The 11,722-nt window shown below is 40.7% G+C and overlaps 1 protein-coding gene across 1 annotated transcript in view; it reads left to right on the top strand.

Annotated features, from left to right (window-relative positions):
* LOC125426207 (aldehyde oxidase 3-like) overlaps nucleotides 1-10,871 on the top strand; it is a 343,943-nt gene extending 333,072 nt beyond the window's left edge. Inside the window, exons 50-53 of the mRNA XM_048484463.1 lie at nucleotides 1,635-1,700; nucleotides 4,344-4,532; nucleotides 7,904-8,071; nucleotides 10,348-10,871. Of these exons, the coding sequence (XP_048340420.1) occupies nucleotides 1,635-1,700; nucleotides 4,344-4,532; nucleotides 7,904-8,071; nucleotides 10,348-10,401 (477 nt within the window). The 3' untranslated portion in view covers nucleotides 10,402-10,871. The remainder of the gene's footprint in view (nucleotides 1-1,634; nucleotides 1,701-4,343; nucleotides 4,533-7,903; nucleotides 8,072-10,347) is intronic.
* The last annotated feature ends 851 nt before the right edge of the window (nucleotides 10,872-11,722 follow it).

Genomic DNA, 11,722 nt, shown 5'->3' with positions numbered 1-11,722 from the left:
GATCCATCTGTTAAAATACTGAAATTTGCAGATGATACAACAGTGATTGGTCTCATTCGAGACAACGATGAAACCGCATACAGACGGGAGGTTGAACAACTAGCCTCGTGGTGCCACTGGAACAATCTAGAACTGAACACACTTAAAACCGTAGAAATGGTGGTAGATTTCAGGAGAAACCCTCCCATCCTACCTCCTCTCACAATACTAGACAACACAGTATCAACAGTAGAGACCTTTAAATTTCTAGGCTCCATCATATCTCATGACCTAAAATGGACACCTAATATCAAAAATGTCATTAAAAAAGCACAACAAAGAATGTTCTTTCTGCGCCAACTCAGGAAGCTCAAACTGCCCAAGGAGCTGCTGATACAGTTCTACAGAGGAATCATTGAGTCTGTCATCTGCACCTCTATAACTGTGTGGTTTGGTTCTGCAACCCAACAAGATCGACACAGACTTCAGAGAATAATCAGAACTGCAGAAAAAACAATTGCTGCTAACCTGCCTTCCATTGAGGACCTGTATACTGCACGGGTCAAAAAAAGGGCTGTGAAAATATTTACTGACCCCTCGCATCCTGGACATAAACTGTTTCAACTCTTACCCTCTAAACGTCGCTACAGAGCACTGCACACCAAGACAACTAGACATAAGAACAGTTTTTTCCCGAATGCCATCACTCTGTTAAACAAATAATTCCCTCGATAATGTCAAACTATTTATTATATATTTATTATATAATTACTGCACTACTTTTTTCATCATTCCTATTACCCATCTCCTCCCAATTATGACTGTATGACTATAGCCTGTGCTGACATTTCATTTTATTTTATGATTTTACATTTTATGTTTTTATTACTATTGATTGTTTCCTGATTGCTTACTAGACCTATATGACAATCATTAAGTGCTGTACCTTATGATTCTTGACAAATGTATTTTCTTTTATGTACACTGAGAGCATATGCACCGGAGACAAATTCCTTGTGTGTCCAATCACACTTGGCCAATAAAGATTCTATTCTATTCTAAAAAAAAAAAAGCATTCTGCATGCCAAGTATTTTACCACAGTTTATCTGGGTTATGCATGTCACCATAGTCATGTTTCTGACCTGGGCCCTTTCCCCACTTACCTTAAGCCCCGCGCAACTCTCCGCAAGTAGCGCGGGGTCCCACTGCACTCCCCACGTCAGGGGCGGCAACAGCACAGCCGCCCCGACACTGCCGCTCTTGCGCCCCCTCAGCGCGCGGCATCCCTGGCGCTGGCGAAAACGGCGCGGGATCGTGGGGACGCCCAGACGGGTGCCAGGGATGCCGCGCGCTCAGAGCAGCGCGCAGCGACGGCGGCAGCAGGAGAAGTGGGGAAAGGCCCCTGGATGGATCACAGGTTGGCCATTGGCTGCCCTGTATTAAGGCCACTCCTTAAGAATTGATTTGGAAAAGGATTCTTCCAGTTCCCGACATGGTTGATCCTGGAGTTTCCAAATGCAAGAAAGAGATCAGAATCTATAGTAATATTGTGGGTATGATACTTATGAGTTTAGATCATGGTTATCTTCACACTTTTCTTAACTGTTCATAAATAAGGGTGCTGTTCGTCTTATTTGTTCTGTTATTCTAACAGAATCTCCAAACAGACCTTGTTTTGGATGCCTGTTACAGCCTCAATCCAGGAATTGACATAGGACAGGTATGTTCCAGGTGAATCATTTGTCGTACTGTTGTATAAAGTGATCCTTTGTTTATTTAAATAATTTAGCCCACTTTTCTCCCATTCTGAGGACTCAACATATCCCTGCCTAATGGGCTTTCGGATTTAAAAAAGAGGGTACCAAAGGTACAATTATTTCTTAGAACATCTATGTGACTCAATTTATCACAAACAGTGCTATATTCTATGCCGATCCAATGGATGGGAAGAGGCCTTGTTGCTATGATCAAGGGGCAATCAGTCTGGTCTTTCAGGCTTTGACAATCATTTAGTTTCGCTACTCTTCCTGCAAATTTCAGTCATGTGTTTATTACTATTATTATATACGGATAACATGAAAGTAATGTGCATAAATAAAATTTAAGTTGTAATGGAGAAGGAATGATGATGCAAACTGAAGGAAATTTGTCCTAAGTTACAGCCTTATTTTCATATCTCTTTTAGCTAACGTGTCACATGTATTATGCACATTTATTGTAAACTGGAGCAACTAAACAAAATTTGGCCATTAAACAAAACTTTGGGTTGACTAATCACACACCAGAAACAGTCCTAGATAATACTCTTTGAGGTCTCTGCGCTAGAAGTCTGGATCAAAAACTTCTAGATCTAAACTAAGAAACTTTTAGGAAGGTGTAACTTCATCCAGTCCATCAGCATGATTGTAGCGCACATGACCAGAGTGGGCGGAGCAGTTCTGCATTGATGCTTGCAGCAGACGCAACATATTTATTTATTTATTTATATTTCAAACTTATAGGCCGCCTCTTCCCCAAGGGGCTCGAGGCGGCTTCCAACATGGCTGTTCTCAGACAGCAGCTCCAACAATATAAGTCAACATGAGGAACTTGTCTCTCTGGAGAACAGTGAGATAAGTTTTTCTTGTTAATGAACTCATTCTAAAATTCACTGTGCCGCCATAAAGATGGTTTTACCAATAGGTTATCGTTTTTTTTTCTGCCTGCTGTGTGCCTACTCTCTCCTTTTCTTTTACACTTCTGAAGGCTAACATTTTGATGATTTAGGGTCGCCATCTGTGGTTTTAATTGTTTATTTAAGGGTATGGTTTTATTGTACTATCTGTTGGAAGCCTCCCTAAGCCATCCTCTGCTTTGGCTACAAAATTGTAGCTTTGGCTACAAAGCTAGGGTTTAGCACATGGCATGGGGAGGGGGAAAGTTTATCTTAAATTATGGTTATAAATCTCCATTCTGTAGAATATTTAATACTAGGGTTGCCAAATCCAAGTTGAAAAATTCATGGAAATGTGGGAGCGGTGTCTAGGGAGAGTGAAATTGGAGCAGGGAAGTTATCTCGGCAGAGAATAATACTATAGAATGCATGCTCCAAAGCAGCCATTAGGGGAACTGGTCTCTGTAGTCTGGAGCTCAACTGTAATCTCCAGACCTTACAGGTGACACCCTACATACTTTATCAGCAGACTTAAAGCAGAGCTACTTAGAGTAGAGGAAAAGGTCTAATAGTCTTCTTGCGTATACTGCAGCCTCCTATCTCTTAGGAAAAGAAAACTGTCCACGCAAAACGTTCTTTCCAATAGGAAGGTTTTACTTAGCAGTTGCAAGATTACACAAGACTATAATAGATAAGAGTACAAGGCTATACAGAACACTTCAGCAATACTATAACACTAAGCTAGAACAGACTAGAAGACTAGACTAGAAGAGAATACTGCATATATACAATGCACAGCTTTATACATTCAATCTAGGTACTTTTCCCGCCAACAGTCTCCCATTAGACTAGAGTCACAATTGAATGCAACAATCACATTAAAGGTCAACTGTAGCTGGTTGTCCCTGGACTTCCCAGCTCCTGGCCCCTGTTGCTGGGCAAACCTTTTGCTGCCTAGAAGATGAACTTGTGAACCTTTACTTTATAGTTCTGGTCGCCGCATCTTTATTTTATAGTCCAGTTCTGGTCGCCGCATCTCAAAAAGGATATTGAAGAGATAGAAAAAGTGCAGAGAAGGCAACAAGGATGATTGAGGGACTGGAGCACCTTCCCTATGAGGAGAGGCTGCAGCGTTTGGGACTCTTTAGTTTGGAGAGGAGACGGCTGAGGGGGGATATGATTGAAGTCTACAAAATTATGCATGGGGTAGAAAATGTTGACAGAGAGAGATTTTTCTCTCTTTCTCACAATACTAGAACCAGGGGGCATTCACTGAAAATGCTGGGGGGAAGAATTAGGACTAATAAAAGGAAACACTTCTTCATGCGACGTGTGATTGGTGTTTGGAATATGCTGCCACAGGAGGTGGTGATGGCCACTAACCTGGATAGCTTTAAAAAGGGCTTGGACAGATTTATGGAGGAGAAGTCAATTTATGGCTACCAATCTTGATCCTCTTTGATCTGAGATTGCAAATGCCTTAACAGACCAGGTGCTCGGGAGTAACAGCAGCAGCAGAAGGCCATTGCTTTTACATCCTAAATGTGAGCTCCCAAAGGCACCTGGTGGGCCACTGCGAGTAGCAGAGAGCTGGACTAGATGGACTCTGGTCTGATCCAGCTGGCTTGTTCTTATGTTCTTCTTATGTTCTTTTATATCATGACATATTTCACATATTCATCCTGAAACTATGTATGTTTACTCCATCAGGTTGAAGGTGGTTTTATGCAGGGCCTCGGACTTTATACACAAGAAGAACTAAAATTCTCCCCAGAAGGAGAGCAGTATACGCGGGGACCGGACACATATAAAATTCCTGCAGTTTGTGATGTCCCAGAATTGTTTAGAATCTACTTGCTACCAAACACAAGAAACCCAATAGCAATCTACTCCTCCAAGGTAAATATATTAGATATGCAAATAATATAGTAACTAAAGACAGTTCTGCATTGTTTAGTTGTTTTCATTTAACCCGCAAAAGGCAGTTACTTCATTTGTCTCAATATAGTTTCTTTAGAGATAGGCCATTCCCTGTCTACAGAAAGGAAAATACTTACTTGTTTCCTTTTAATGCATTCATACACCAGTAGCATCTTAAGTTACTCCTAAATTTAGGCAGTGGTGTTCACAAGATGTAATAACAGATAATGGTCTCAAGTGAAGTTTGCCAGTTTGGGTATGGCAAACTAATAAACTTGGATGTTGCACCATCACAGTTGATTACAATCGATTGTGTAGAACTCTGTTTCTTGAAAGATGTCTAAACAATCTGAGATCTGATTACAGGTTGGGCCCCATTCATAAGACAAATGCTTATTTGGGATACAAGCTGTCATTGGAAAAAATGGTCTACTCTGTCAGGGTAAACTTACCTTTAGGCCCCAACTAAATGCTACATTAAGGACATCAACTAAATTGAACAGCTTAGGGGGCCTGCTAAGCCTAACATTAACATAACTCAATGAAGACTCCACATCGTATTTTTCCCCCAACAGAGGAAGGAAAATTCATACCTGCTGAAAAGACACTTATTTGTCCAGAGCAGTGGTTCTCAACCTTCCTAATGCCGCAACCCTTTAATACAGTTCCTCATGTTGTGGTGGCCCTCAACCCTAATATTTATCCATTTTACAGATGGAAAACACTGATGCAGAGAGTCTTAGGCGACCCCTGTGAAAGGGTCGTTCGACCCCCAAAGGGGTCGCGACCCACAGGTTGAGAACCGCTGGTCCAGAGGATGTCCTGATTGCCCACAAGAAGTATACAGAGTCCACAGGGAGAGAGCATCCATAGGATAAGGGCAAAAACCAGTGAAGAGGTAGATTTCAAAGGGAGGGAGAAGCCTAGCTCCAGAGGTGTAGTGCCAAGGGGGTGGGAGTGGGGTGCAATGCACTGGCCGGGCGCCCCTGTGGAGGTGTTCCAGGGCGTGGCAGGGGCGTGACAGGGTGGGGGCTTGGAGGGGCGCATGGCGCACGCACCGGGTGCACTTCCCCCTTGCTCTGTCTTTGACTAGCTCACAAATCTTCCTAAGAAAAATCCTGGTGACATTGGAGCTATCAAGAAAGAACTGAGAAGGACAGCTTAGCTCTACCCACTTGAGACAATGCCTGCCTGCTGGTGCCTCTTTCCTCGAGTTCTGTAGAGCCATCAACAAAACTGGTTTTACCTTAGCACTAGAAGAATCCAAGCAATGGGCCCAAGCAGTCTCTATGCGTGACTGAGAAGGCAATCCCTTGTAGAATAGCAGTTACAGGTTCTTTTAAGGGATCTTTGAAACGGAACAATGAAGCCCATAAGAGGACTACACACGGCCTTCTTTGTCCAACGAGATACAAATTCTCATAACTGCTTACATGATAGTGTAGACCTGATCTGGACACTCAGAAATAATGTTTTTTAGAAATCAAATGGACACTATCCTATGTCTCCAGCTGCTCTGTGGTATTCTAGTCTATAGTATGATTTGTGGGGGAAAGTGTTCTTTCTGTTGATTATCACGCTAAAGAGAAAGGAATACTACTGCTCTGAAAAGCAACACTGATTCATTCAGGAGCTGTAACAAATGCAAAACAACCACCACCACCAAATACTTAAATTCTTGATTGGATAGAAATTAGCTGATGGACAGCAAATAGTATACAAGCAAAATATCTTTGAGCAGATATGACTATTTATTTTCATAGGCCCTTTCTGCACGGGCCAAAAACGACGGCCTGGGGGCGGTAAAAGCGCTACTGAGCGCCGTTCACCTGAACCTGACTCAGCTCCCCTCCCCCCCAGGCGTCAGCGCCCTAAACAACAACCTTTAAAGGTTGTTGTTGAAGGCGATCTTCCAGTGGCCGAGATTGCAAACCAGCGCCGCCCGAAGGCTATATTTCCTTCCCTTTCCCATGTACCTCGTGTCGCCGTCCTGCTGGCCTCTAAGTCCCTCCTTTGTCCTCCGACCCCTGGAGGTGAGGAGGGGCAGCGTCAAGCGAAACTGAAACCAACAGGCAACAAACTTATCGAAGAAGAAGCGACTCCATCTTGAGCCGATCTGCAACCTCTCAGAGGCCCGTCCGCATCTACATCGCGAGCGGCCTCCCGCCTCCACGCTTGGCCCGGAATTCCTGCCAGCGATGGAGAAGCCCCTTACAACCGTCACGGAAACGGCCTATGTGTTTTGGCATGTTAAAGAATAACATTTGATATTTATTCATTAGGGTTCTAGAAGACTCCTATTCATTTCTTCTACAACGGATCGCTCTTCTGAAACCTTTCTTTTCAATTTATGTTTGGCCAGGTCTATGATTTGTTTATGATTTGTTTTTATCTTGATTTGTTTATATCTTGCATTTGCCACTTGACAGAGGCTCTTTCCTCAGAAAACACCTAAAATGTTTGTAAAATGTTTTCAGTCACCCCACCACCACAATGTTTGTCCGCATACACACTCACCCCCTCAAAATGATTCATGGCTGCCATGAGGGGTTCCCCCTTTTTTTTTAGTTGCTTGTTGAATCGATGCTTCGGTGCTTTTATGTTTCTTGCTGCAATTCTCTATAACACATATAATCGATGCTTTTAAGATTTTAACCCCCACCCACCCAGTGGTGGGATCCAAAAATTTTAACAGGTTCCAATGGTGGTGGGATTCAAACAGTGGCGGCAGCACACACACGCACCTCCAATCCCTATTGGGCAGGGAGGTTGCTTTAGTAACCCCTTCTCGACACTCAGAAAAAATTAGTAACCACTTCTACAGAAGTGGTGAGAACTGGTTGGATCCCACCTCTGCCCCCACCCCAAAAATAAAAAACACCCAGAAATGATGAAAATAAACAGGTGAGGATAAATTCAGCAACATGATACAATAGTGCGGAGGAGGAAGTTCAGGGATGGCAGAGAGGCATGGAAAACATATTGCACAGCAAGTGAAAACATTTTGAAAGTGTTTCAGGCTAAAGATTTGTTTTAAAGGGGGATTCATCTAAAACATTTTGAGGCTGAAAATAAAATTTTCAGAATGTAAGGGGGAAAACAATGCGGAACTCCATAGAGGAAACATTCTACTTCCTGCCTCAAAACATTTTAAAGGATTTGTGCGGAAAGGGCCAGAAAGCTATTGTATTTTCAAAAATTAGGCGTCAGGACTGTCTTGGCCAGACCATCAACCAAATTCAACCTGAACTGCTGCTTGTCTATGAATAGCACTATTCAGTAGCTGCCAATCTTTTATTTCTGATCCACCTTCCAAAGCAAACTCTTTCATTGCCTTTTTCTTCCTACAGAGCATGGGAGAAACTGGAGTATTCCTGGCATCCTCCGTGTTTTTTGCAATTAAGGATGCCGTGGCTGCTGCCCGGAAGGAAAGAGGAATGAACGGTGTTTTTACTTTGGAGAGTCCACTGAATGTGGCAAGAATTCGCATGGCATGTGCTGATCATTTCACAAACATGGCAAGGACTTTCTAAATATCCTCTGCCCTGCCCTTTCTACACTGAGCCTGCATTTCATGCCCCTTGACTGGCAGTTTATTATTTGTGTATACCTTTTTCATAAAAGGTTCATTGCATCAAAAGTAGTCCATAAATGTTTATGCTGCAATAAAATTCAGTCAGTCTTAAGGCTCCGCAAGATTGCTTTAAATTTGCTCCAACAGCTAACTCAACTTCACTGCTGGAACTTTATAACTGTCTATCCATTCTATATCAACATTTGTATAGGACATTTTTCATAGGGGAGTAAGGTGCAGACATCAGAAGGCCAGGGAACAGAACTGGGCATGCAAAAATATAATGAGCCAGAGACAGTATCTAGTTTACAGAAGAGAAAAGAACCTGTCTGGCTCTAGTGCAAACTTTAAAACTCTATTTTTAATTAAAATAATTTAAAACATTTATATAACAACCACAACTATTAATCAACAACAAAAGTATGCATGTTATAAATAACAACAACAATAAAACAATGAATAATACACACACAGGGGATCCCAAAGTTGTCGAAGGCTTTCACGGCCGGAATCACTTGGGTGCTGTGTGGTTTCCGGGCTGTATGGCCGTGTTCTAGCAGCATTATCTCCTGACGTTTCGCCTGCATCTGTGGCTGGCATCTTCAGAGGATCAAAGTTATTACTTTAAAAGAGATCCACTAATGGTATAGGAGTGAAGGATACCAATGTCTGATGCCTTTAAATACTCAGCTTCCGTAGATGAGTTTCAAGTATTCATAGACACACATCAGGATGTTGATAGAGAAATCCTTGGCTGGCGGTCAATAGACGGTAGGAGTATTGACCCAAGAAAAAAACAATACTTTTGACTATTATGTCTTCTTCAGCCACTTTAGGCACAATGGTATAGGAGTGAAGGATACCAATGTCTGATGCCTTTAAATACTCAGCTTCCGTAGATGAGTTTCAAGTATTCATAGACACACATCAGGATGTTGATAGAGAAATCCTTGGCTGGCGGTCAATAGACGGTAGGAGTATTGACCCAAGAAAAAAACAATACTTTTGACTATTATGTCTTCTTCAGCCACTTTAGGCACAATGGTATAGGAGTGAAGGATACCAATGTCTGATGCCTTTAAATACTCAGCTTCCGTAGATGAGTTTCAAGTATTCATAGACACACATCAGGATGTTGATAGAGAAATCCTTGGCTGGCGGTCAATAGACGGTAGGAGTATTGACCCAAGAAAAAAACAATACTTTTGACTATTATGTCTTCTTCAGCCACTTTAGGCACAATGGTATAGGAGTGAAGGATACCAATGTCTGATGCCTTTAAATACTCAGCTTCCGTAGATGAGTTTCAAGTATTCATAGACACACATCAGGATGTTGATAGAGAAATCCTTGGCTGGCGGTCAATAGACGGTAGGAGTATTGACCCAAGAAAAAAACAATACTTTTGACTATTATGTCTTCTTCAGCCACTTTAGGCTCAATCATTCTATCATCATCATCATCATCGATAATATGAACAAAGAAATAACTTTACAACCCTTACAACATAGACAAAATAATTATAATAAGCTAATACAGAGAGAGAGAGAGAGAGAGAGAGAGAGAGAGAGAGAGAGAGTATACTTACAAATATAAATATACAAATGTATTTTTTTATATTTAGGAACCAGAATGATCTGGCTCACACATACAAAAAAAGTATCTAGCTCCAAGGCAAGACATCACCTACATGCATACAAGCATGTTAGAAAGTCAGTTACTGAAAGTCAGTTACATATTTGAAAGTCAGTGCAAAGTACTCAAGCCTATATGCTTAGAATGTTCATAGCTTTGAGATGTTATTTGTGAAATATTCCCTTTCTCATTTTTCTCAAGATTACATCCTGTCTCTTTAAATTTCACCCAGCACTATGTCACAGCTGTGGTTCTGTTATATAAACATTTCAATTATTTTCATTAAAAATAGAGTTTTAAAGTTCGCACTAGAGCCAGACAGGTTCTTTCCCCTTCTGTAAAACAGAACGGGGCATGCTCAGAATCACTCACAATAGACATGATGGATAGTAGGTATGAGATGGGGCTTGATATGCAGATTTAAAGTGAAACTACATGAGACGGGGGAGATTTGAGATTAGTTCTCTTGTGGATTTTCAAATTTAAAAGCAATTTGCCAAAAAGGTGTAATAATGGTTTAGATATTGAATTCCTTTCATAACATTCACACTTTAAAATAATGTTTCTTTCCCTTATTTTTTTTAGATTCCAAAGGATGAACCTGGGACCTATAAGCCATGGGCTATTGATATCTATTAAAATATTCTGTGATTGCCTGAGTAAACTGTTCATCTGCGATTCCAAATCTGATCGCAGTAACAATCTCAGTCTTTCAGATCAGAAATATTGTTTTAGGCTCCAGGGAAATAGCAGATTCTAAAATCTCCTTCAAAAATGGGAAGAAACTGCACCCCAAATTTCTTAATTGGAGGAGAGTACCAAAAGCTATGTACCACATCTGCCTAAGATGACGGACACTATCAACAAGAATGTTTAAAGACATAAAACAGCCTGAAAAATGTGAGATACCATTCCATGCTGGCTGTTACAAACATCTCTTTTCAACTTGCTGAAGTTAAATTTTTTATATCTGCCTTGGATTAACACATGAATCCAAATCCAAAACCATTTGTTCAAGTCAATCACTTTAAGACATTTGTTTCACCTATTTACATAATGCAAATTCTCTAAATTTAATAGAAATAAATACCAGTCATTGTTACTTTACATACACCACTTAACAATTTGATCCCATATAGTTTGTGAAAATATTGTTAATAATATGCCAAATCTGGATATAATGAGAGAACATTTAGGGCACCCCTGCAGTGGGCTAGTGTGGTATAGTGGTTAAGAATATTGAATTAATCTAGAAGATTAAGAAGGTTCAAATCCCCACTTGTGCCATAGAAACTTCTTGGGTAACTTTCCTCACAAGGTTGTTGTAAATATAAAACAGAACAGAATGGTTTAAGCCTCTTTGGATCCACATTGGGGGGAAAAGTGGGGTGTAAATAAATAATATCTACAAATATGTAGGTTGTCTTCTGACATATGGAGACCTCTTCTAGCTGAGGCACTTTCTGCTTTATTTCCATTCAATACCACCTCAAAATAAATCTCAGGAGCTTGCCTTAGTTTTAGATTTTTCTCAGGATTTTTAACAAATCCCATACAATACAGACAATGATAGCGGAAGTTTCAGCCAACATCCCCCTGGATCATGAGATAGTTATTTTATAGATGCTGATTGATTAAAAAAAATTACATTCCAAATAAAATAATGTGATATATTATTTTATTTTTATTTATTCTACAAAATGCCTTTCCCCCTTCACAATGGCCACCAAGACAGCTAAAGAATTAAATCATATACAATAAAAATCACATTTTAAAATGTCATTACATTTGCAGAACTTCAAGAAACACATTAAAAATCAAGAGAATTGAAAGATTTGTAGCCTACTTTTATAAAGTCCTGTTATCAGAACACTCTACAAATTCTGTTGTATTAAAAAAAAGAGATTAATTCTGCTACTGCATTGTACTCAGGATATGAAGCATGTTTGGCCTTCCTCTG

The sequence above is a fragment of the Sphaerodactylus townsendi genome, linkage group LG02, assembly GCF_021028975.2.
Source record: "Sphaerodactylus townsendi isolate TG3544 linkage group LG02, MPM_Stown_v2.3, whole genome shotgun sequence".
NCBI lineage: Eukaryota > Metazoa > Chordata > Lepidosauria > Squamata > Sphaerodactylidae > Sphaerodactylus > Sphaerodactylus townsendi.
The sequence above is the reverse complement of the archived record's forward strand: the minus strand, read 5'-3'. Positions and strand labels throughout refer to the sequence as shown.